Raw genomic sequence first — 8,922 nt, forward strand, 5'->3', positions numbered from 1 at the left:
CGTCCCCCAAACGGACAAACAAACCTCTGAAAAACCCACCATATTTCTCTTCTAGTTTTGCTCATTCAATTCAAAAGTCGTGGTTGTTGCATGCATTGCTTATTCCCAATCCAAATTCTTGGATCACCTCTTTTTTTTTTCCCCTCAAATGGATTGGTTGATTTCATTGGATGAATCTTCTCTCAATGCATATAAATAACATTTCAATGTTCTCTCTTTGATCCCAACTTCGCACTATTTACTGGCATTTATCGTGATATGGGTAGCTTATCTCTACAATTTCCTAAACATTCATTTCTTCCGAGACTTGTTCTCTGGATTTCGCGGTGCTCCCGTTTCCTTGACCTCTCACCCTTCCTCCCCTATTTACAACGACGTCGTTTCCAAGTGCCGGATCCTTCACGACAGGTACACTTTTCCTTTCTTTCTATTTCACCTGGAAATTTGATTCTGTCGCTTTCTATTAGGGTCATATATACATTTTGTTCCACTATTGCAGGTATTTAGCGACGCCATGGTTATCAAGTCCTCATTTTCAGACTGTTTTCCTGAATTTCTTCGGGAATCCTCCAGTTTTCAGCTACAACAAGTCATATAATGAATAGAGTTTCTACTGTTAACAATTTTTTCTTTTTTTTTTGTGCTTTTGAATGTTGCAAAAAGGCTGTTTTCTTCTGTCCTGCTTTTGCTCTTCCCTTTTTTTTATTTAAGACTTTGATTGGTTGTTACTTTTGTTTATTTTGATTTAGGAAGTTAATATTTTTATTACTATTTTATAAAGGGGATTTGCTAAGGAATGCCCCAATGTCACTTGTTAAGATTATTAATATCTTCATTTATTGTTAGCGAGAATTATTAGATTAAACTATTGCCATAATACAATATAAATAGAACCTCTCCAAAGTGTCTTTTGCAGTTATTTTAGATGTTTATCTATATTCGTTTTTATCTAACAGTAACATGCCTATGCTTTCTCAGACAACTTTTTTATGCTTCCGATGGTGGAACAATAGCTTTAGATTGGCTAACAAGTTCTGATGGTAAATCCTAACCTTTTGATGATATTATGAACTATCCTCACAGATGTATGCATGTGGAGCAACTTTTGGAATATGTTGTTGTTGTTGTTGTTGTGTGTACTGTTTTGTGCAAGATTATGTTTTGAAGATTTGACCTTTCATAGCCTTTGCATCCATCATCCATTATTTTAGTCTTTTTGGTGATAGGAGTATTAACTACCAAAACGTGTGAAAATGGTGCAAGGTGAAGACAGATGAACTGTCAAAGCATATATAAAGCTACCTTAGAGTGAACTTCTTCAAAAGTCATGCTTTGGGTTTTAAAAGCTCTTAGTTTTAGATTCTATTTATCATCTAAGTATATGGAATGATACATTAAGTGTTTGAACATTATAATGCGAGAAAGGTCACAATATGCAGCTGCTAAATCTATAGTGCAGCGTCACACCAATTTGCAGTGCTGTTTCATGTTTTCCTTTTTTAGTAGAATCCTTGTTCGTAATTAGCTTCCTCATATGCATCTAAGATGATGGTGTGAGCTGATAGCCTGTTGGCAGTCACATATTAGCCCTAGAAGACAGGTTAAGTTCGGCCATCACCCCACCATATATTGCAGCTTGATCTGTATTGACTGAATGACACCAGTAGTTATCAGTTAATTGTCGACATGGACATAATACCTTCATTTCATATTAAGTTTGTATAGTAAATATTCTATTCTGCAATTGATGTGTTTGATAATTATACAATTCCACGAGGCACCTCTGAGATGAATAATGCCATCTCGAATGATGACACAACTCTAGTGGTGGTTGTCATTCTTGGCTTAACAAGTGATTCTGCTTCTGCAGTAAGTTAAATGTTAACTTATGACTAGTCTTCTTGTCTTCTTTTTTCTTTCTTCTCCTTAGCATAACTTTTGGGCTTATGGAAAAATGTTGTTCAACTTGTATCAACTTTTCGTGAATTTGGAAAAGTAATCAAAGTTTAATTAGGATAGCTAGATAATTGTGTCTAGAATCTTGTAGAGTGTCTCAATGAGTAGTTAGACGTGAAAGATGGCTAGTAGATAACCATACAGGCTTTTGAGGGATCTCCTAGGACTTAGAAAATTATATCCTGATCTTAAAACTCTGTTGCCCAATGAATTAATAGGCCTATAAATAGGCAGGTACTTAATCAGGGTGCAAGTTTTTCATGGATGCTCTACATACAGTTTTAGGCTTTTTTGGTTCCTCGGTGTTCTTTAAAGCTATCGATTTTTCTCATGCTCTTCATCATTTTAGGGATATTTAGTGTTTTTTTCTTGTGCAAGATTACAGACCCCTATAAAGTGGTTGGTTGAGAATAAATTTATTGCTATTGATGTCAATTTAATCCTTATCAAGTAATTCTTTTCCAGTTCCACTTCCTAATCATCTTAGAGAGTTGCAGATACTAACTGATGCTAAGCATTGAAAATTAGTAGGAAACTAAGATGTCATATAAAAAATCTACTGGTGTGGTTTTGAAATCTCGTTGACTATTCTCTGAGATAATTTTATTTCAGACCTCAGAGAAGGCTATATGTCCTTTTGTCTTTATAAAAACTTAAAGAAAATTCAATGACCTATAGATTGAATAGGTCAAAGAGATTGTTCTGGAATATATGTTTCAATATTAAAATTGTCTTGCTATAATATCTTATGGCAGTATATTAAGCACCTTGCATTTGGAATGGCAAAACATGGATGGGACGTTGTTGTTAGCAACCACCGAGGACTGGGTGGTGTTTCAATTACCGTGAGTTGTCCTTTTTCTTTTATTTTCCTCCTGAGTTTAGCTTAGAACATTTGTGTTTTATGCTATTTTTTTTTTTTGTCTGTTTTGATCTGTTTTGAGTTTGGAATATTACATTGGCTTTCTACCTTGCTCAAGGGAGGATGAACTTCCATGTAACTGTACTGTATTAGTCAATGAAATCAATCAACAAATATATCTTATTTCACAACTTGCAGAAGACAGACCCACTCATTTGCTGTAATTGTTGTAATTGTCGTGATCTTATATCTTATTTCACATTTGCTGAAATTGTCGTGATCTTCAAGCTGATGTTATACCAAATCTCATGGTATAGCTTTTACAAGATTATTGCTTAAAGTTAAAAGATTTATATGTACGATGACAATAAAGTATGCAACATAGGCCATTATTGAGCAAGTTTCAAGCAAACATCACTCTCAGAATTGAAAGTGTAAAAAGAAAAATGAAAATGAAATCTGGAATGAAGAATTCTATAAAGAGATTAAGGAGAGAATATGTGGTGCTGATTTTAACAAAATAAAATATCAAGTATGTTAGTGTTTAGCTAATATAGCAGTGATTTTCATTTGCTTTTACTATATACATTTTGGTTATAAGATTTTATTGGGTAATGTTTGAGAAATACATTGATTTTATGTTTAATTAATGAGCTTTCTAGACAATGAACTCGTTAGATGTTTGATCTAAAGGTGATAGTGATTCATATAGCTATGACATAGCATTAGGTAATCAAATCTTAAATATGGTAGATCAATCAGGCAGTTGCAGGTTTAATTTCTAGCACATTTAGTTGTGATGCTTTATTTCTAGATATATTGTTGCATTTTTAAATATTATCTAGTTCTTCTGTTGAGAACTAATAAATGGACCTAAACCTTTGACTAGTAATTGATTGGTGAGATGTATTGTAGCAATGTCTTGTTCCAAGGAATTTGTATGTGTGAATGAAAACCTGATAGTTAATTGGTTAAAAGCTGATGGTTTCTTGTACTTTCTCTGGCAATGTGCAGAGATGCTATTATCAATATATTGTAGTTAAAAGTAAAGATTAGTCCTCTTTTACGAAAACCTGATAGTTAATTGTTGAGATGTATTTTCTTAATGTTGTATTTGTAATAACACTTTTGCAGTCTGATTGCTTTTATAATGTTGGCTGGACAGAGGATGTATGAGTAGTCATTGATTATCTCCATCATCAGCACCCAAAGGCTTCTTTATATGCTATTGGAACTAGCATTGGTGCCAACATTCTGGTATGTTATGTGCTCTGCATTCTATATTCTTAAGACTCCTTTGGTGCATAAATGTGATAGAAACTGTGTCGCTTGATTCACTTCCCTTGTACTTTTACCAGCTATTCTCCTCTATGTTTGATTATGGTGCTTCCCTTCAGTCTCTGGATTGCCTGGTAGGAATAAGTGTCCTGGGTTTTAAATTGTTTTTTATTTTTAAAATTTTCTATAAATTGGAAGGCGAGTTGGTCTCCACAGCTTAACCTAGTGATTTAATTTAGCTTTAATATTGTTAAGTTACAGAGGAACCTCGTAGCTCTCTTTCTTTTTTTTTTTTAAATATAGCTCTCTTTCTTATTGTGTGGGTAGAATTATACAAGGATATGAAAGTCGTTTAATGCTTCCTCTCTATTCTCATAATTCTATGTCATTGGCAAAGCTCCTCTATTTTTCTCTGTGTGGTTGTAAGTGTCAAACTTTCATAATTTCCATGAGAAGTGGTAGGAGTATAGCATGACAAGTTACTCTTGTGAAATTTTTGTAAAAAACCTTGTCACTAGTTGTACCAAGTTAGGCATTTGATTTGATGAGAATTTGACTATTTATGTTGGTTCTTGTCAGTGCCATTTTGTTACCATTAGAGCAATTTCTTTAGGTAGGTTAGAATAGATATTGGCACCTATTTGTGCTCCTTTTTTTCTTTTTTTATATAGATCATGTGAATCTACATCTGAAAGATGTTGCTCATTTCACCTTCCTGTTAGTCAGATTGGCTTCCACTTCCTACAATTTTTTGTTAAACAACAAATTCTAGTAGTTTTCTTGACATTGCTAACTCTTTAAGTTTATCATCTTGGGATTCTTGTAAATTGGAAGTTTCCACTTTTTAGCTTATTTAGATTAGACAAGTTCATTTATAGACCATACTTTATTGGTCCTATAGTGGCCCTACAGTTTTGACATAAAGAGTAGTTTTTTTTTTTAGGCGATTTGGATATATTTATGTATGGCAATCTACCTGATAATGTTACCATTTTATAGCAGATCACGAACTTTTTGGCTTGTATATCAGTTTGTAATTATGTTTCTTTACCTCTAATTATAAATTATATCAACTTAATATTTATTTGTGACACCTTAGTATGTATTATTTCTTACAGGTAAAATATCTTGGAGAGGATAGAGAAAAGGTTCCTTTAGCTGGTGCAGTAGTTATTTGCTCCCCATGGGACCTTTTGGTTAATGCTTTATCTTTAGCAAAAATGCAGCTATTAAGTAGCACGAGTTTTATGGAAGAAATTTATCATAGTTCCATTATTTGTTAACCACAATTTTGAAATAATTTGCTCATTAAATATATTCTGAGTATGCCATTGTATTATTCTTTTGGTTCCTTTTTTTTTTTTTGATCCAACAAGTTTCATGAAAGAAATTTCTCATATTTCCATTATTTGTTAACTGTAGGATTTTTTATTTGAAGAATGTTAACTACTAGTTTTGATCACTTTACTCTTTAATTTATTCAGATTATGCCATTGTATTCTTTTTTTTTGTCTTTTGGTGGTGGTGAACACCATGGGGATGGGGGGTTGGTATAAAAAAAAGATGAATTAATTGATATGAAATAAAGAAAACAGAGTATTTACAATCGCAAGATCAAATCATTAACACCTTAAGTATCAAATACAATGAAGGTCTTTAGTCCATAAAACATCTTAAGATTGACCCTTCAACCTTTCAAGACAGAGCAGACAATCCATTCCATCTCAATATGAAGACAGGAAGATGCAAATCCAATGACCAAATGCTGTTTTGAGTACAGTGTAGATCTGCCAATTTGAGTACTCTTTCCCATGCTTGATATCTTTGTAAACCACCTCAGAATCAGTTTCAATGATTATTCTCTTACAACCTTTAGCTTTAGACAACTATATCCCTTCTCTCATAGCTAGAGTGTCTGTTACTTGTATGGAATCAGCATTTACCTTCTTCTTAGCCCTCCATGTAGATCACCTTTATTACCCTCATAGCAACTTGTATACCATTATCTTTAACTTCCAGATTATAAGGGCCATTGTAGTTGATCTTTATTTAACCTATGGAGGTCCTTGTTGCTGCATTGTCTCTACTGGCAGGTTCCCTTGCTCCTTTATCTTCATAGTTTTATCTTCCAAGGATTCCCATGCAGCTGAATATGCCTGGTATATGGTAGTTACACCACTTGGACTGTTCTTTTTGAAATATGCTTCTCTTCTAGCTTTCCAATTATCTAACAAGTGAAAGCTATGTGCAAACATGAAGCCACTTTGACTTGTTTTCCTTTTTCCACTGTAAGCACTCGCATCATCAATCGATTTATTATAGTTAGTTATACCTTCTTGATCAACCTTATAACCCACACTGCTAGCAAACCATTCTTTCTCAGTTTAATCATAAAGTAGTGATACATGTTCTACATTTTTTATTTTCTTATTGTAAAATGGAAGAGGAGAGTTCATATGGTTCTTCCGCCACTAGTTATATTTATTAGCTAATTAACTATTACAGGCCTTCACAAAAAACCTGTGAGTTAGATTGGAAAAAATAGTGCAAGATTAATTTCCACTCTTTGATCTACAATGTGAAAAAGGAGTAGATGAATTTTGGGTATTTGGCCTCTTTTTGATAGAAACCAGATTTTTCTCTATACTCCTAAGGATTGAGGTCTCAAGTGGCCTAATCAAAATGTCCTCTCTCCCAATCTGACTCATAGGGACAGTAGAAATTGCCTTCAGAGCTGCTAGAGATAACAAATGCTTCTATTCCTTCCAAGATCATTCAGGCCCAAGACAATTTTGCACCCTTTACAGCCTCTATTAATATTATGAGGAAAGTGAATTCCTTTCAGGCCCTATAGGCCTCTCCAACATTACTTTGCTAGGAGGGCATTATCAAAAGGATTCATGTCCTTAAATCCTATTCCTCCTTCTCCTTGCTGCGAGTAAGTTTTTGCTACTTTGCTGATGCATCTTACTTTAATCTTGTCCTTACCTTCCCCAAAATTTTGCCATAGCTGTATTGACTTCATCACATATCTTCTTAGGTAGCTTAAAACTAGGTTGTGTAAGTTGGGATTGCACGTTCAAACTTTTTGAGAAGTATTTATCTTGCTTCTTGAGGTAAAATTTTCAGCATCCTTTCTTCACATATCTTATGAGTTTATTAAACTCCCCCTGTACTGTATTCTTGATACTAACAACAGTCATACTGCATGGTTAACAAGTGACCTTTGATTTACCATCTAAAGCAGCTGATATGGCACCATTTAGCAATAGGTGGATAGGCACAACCTGAATATAAAACCACGACAAACCCTGGGCTTAACCAATATGGTATAACACCACATAACACTCTTGCTCATGTATAGGCCTAATAATAATAACAATTGAGACAAATGGTGCTTCTGCATGCATCAGTACAAGGTAACAAACAACTTAGTCTATCATACCATGTAAAGGCATCCAACTTAAAAGGAGGCTGCAATAATACATTGAATTTAACTAATCTGTGATAAAAGTAGTTAACTATGGGGACAAAGAAGAAGGTTAGAAAAGAGACAATGATACAAATGTTGTTATTGGTATTGGGACTTGAATCTATTTAGACATGGTTGTTAGTAATCATGATTTTATGTATATTGCATTGTATTTTTGCATAGACTTTTCTGTAAGATTGGATGGATTGTAATTAGCTTCTTTTAACGTGGAAGTTTTCTTGCAACAATAGTGTGGGCTCACATGCACTTGGCAGGACTAATTTAAACTTGATTCTACAAATTTTAATATCATCTATTGGAGGTTTTTGCATCTTTCTTTGAATCTTTTTGCAAATTGACTATATTAATGAAGTTATATATTGGATAAAAGGGAAAGACCATGTAAGGAATGTTGTCAATTCACTTACTTATAGAAATCTTCAGAATATGTTTAGAAAATGATGTGAAATTGAGGTATAAGATTGATGTTACTCCTTTGATGGTGTCTAGCTGGTGTTCCGCATTCTTGAATGGGAAAATAGAGGAAAAGGATTTTTGCCAAGCATTACCATACTGGATTGTTGAGTCTGCAATCAAGGGATATTTATCATGTGAGTTTACTTGTATTTTCACTATTGAGAGTATTGAGGGCGACTTCTCTTTAATTGCATCAAGTCAAGTGTATGCTTTCTACATGCACACTATGGTTCTTTAGCCCATTGATTAAGATTTATTTCTTCTCATGAGTGATAATGCAAAAGAGATTTATGAATATCATTATATAGAATTGTTAAAGAGATACATAACTAACTTCTTTATTGATCTTATATCATAGAAAGATATTCTAGTATCTCAAGAAATAAACATTTTAGTCTTTAGTAATAGAAACTACTGGAATAGCTTATGGATTCTGAGATTGTTACGACCCAATTTCCCGGGCCATGACCGACGCATGAGCTCAATGAGCATAGCTCACTAAGCCCAAGCAAGCCTATCCATTTACCTTTGCTTAACAAATTTATCATATCATGCATACACACACACCTTTTTCTGGGTGTGAACATAGCCAAAACATAATGACATTATCGATAATAATATACATGCACTATACCAGTCATGTATTTAGCAATTTACATTGCATACACATATTCACATTGTTAGATTGTATTCACAATACAAAAAGACCCATAACTTCCAACAGAGACATTTACAATAAAATGGATTACTATCGAATGTCAGACACATACCCAGGAGATGCACTATGGGGACTCCTCAATCTAGGGTCCAACAGTCACCTGATCTGAAAACATGAATTTTTATAAAACGTGAGTACAATACTCAGTGAGTGAACAAG

The 8,922-nt window shown here is 33.8% G+C and overlaps 1 protein-coding gene across 1 annotated transcript in view; it reads left to right on the plus strand.

Moving 5' to 3' along the window:
- The window catches only part of LOC18593141 (embryogenesis-associated protein EMB8), a gene marked incomplete at its 5' end in the record, with an annotated part of 19,529 nt that continues 10,809 nt past the window's right edge, over positions 203-8,922 (plus strand). The window contains 7 exon segments of the mRNA XM_018125544.1: positions 203-408; positions 500-589; positions 979-1,040; positions 1,778-1,869; positions 2,712-2,801; positions 3,953-4,075; positions 5,215-5,292. Coding sequence (XP_017981033.1) covers positions 203-408; positions 500-589; positions 979-1,040; positions 1,778-1,869; positions 2,712-2,801; positions 3,953-4,075; positions 5,215-5,292 — 741 coding nt within the window.

This window comes from Theobroma cacao, chromosome 8 (genome assembly GCF_000208745.1).
Source record: "Theobroma cacao cultivar B97-61/B2 chromosome 8, Criollo_cocoa_genome_V2, whole genome shotgun sequence".
In the NCBI taxonomy this organism is placed as follows: domain Eukaryota; kingdom Viridiplantae; phylum Streptophyta; class Magnoliopsida; order Malvales; family Malvaceae; genus Theobroma; species Theobroma cacao.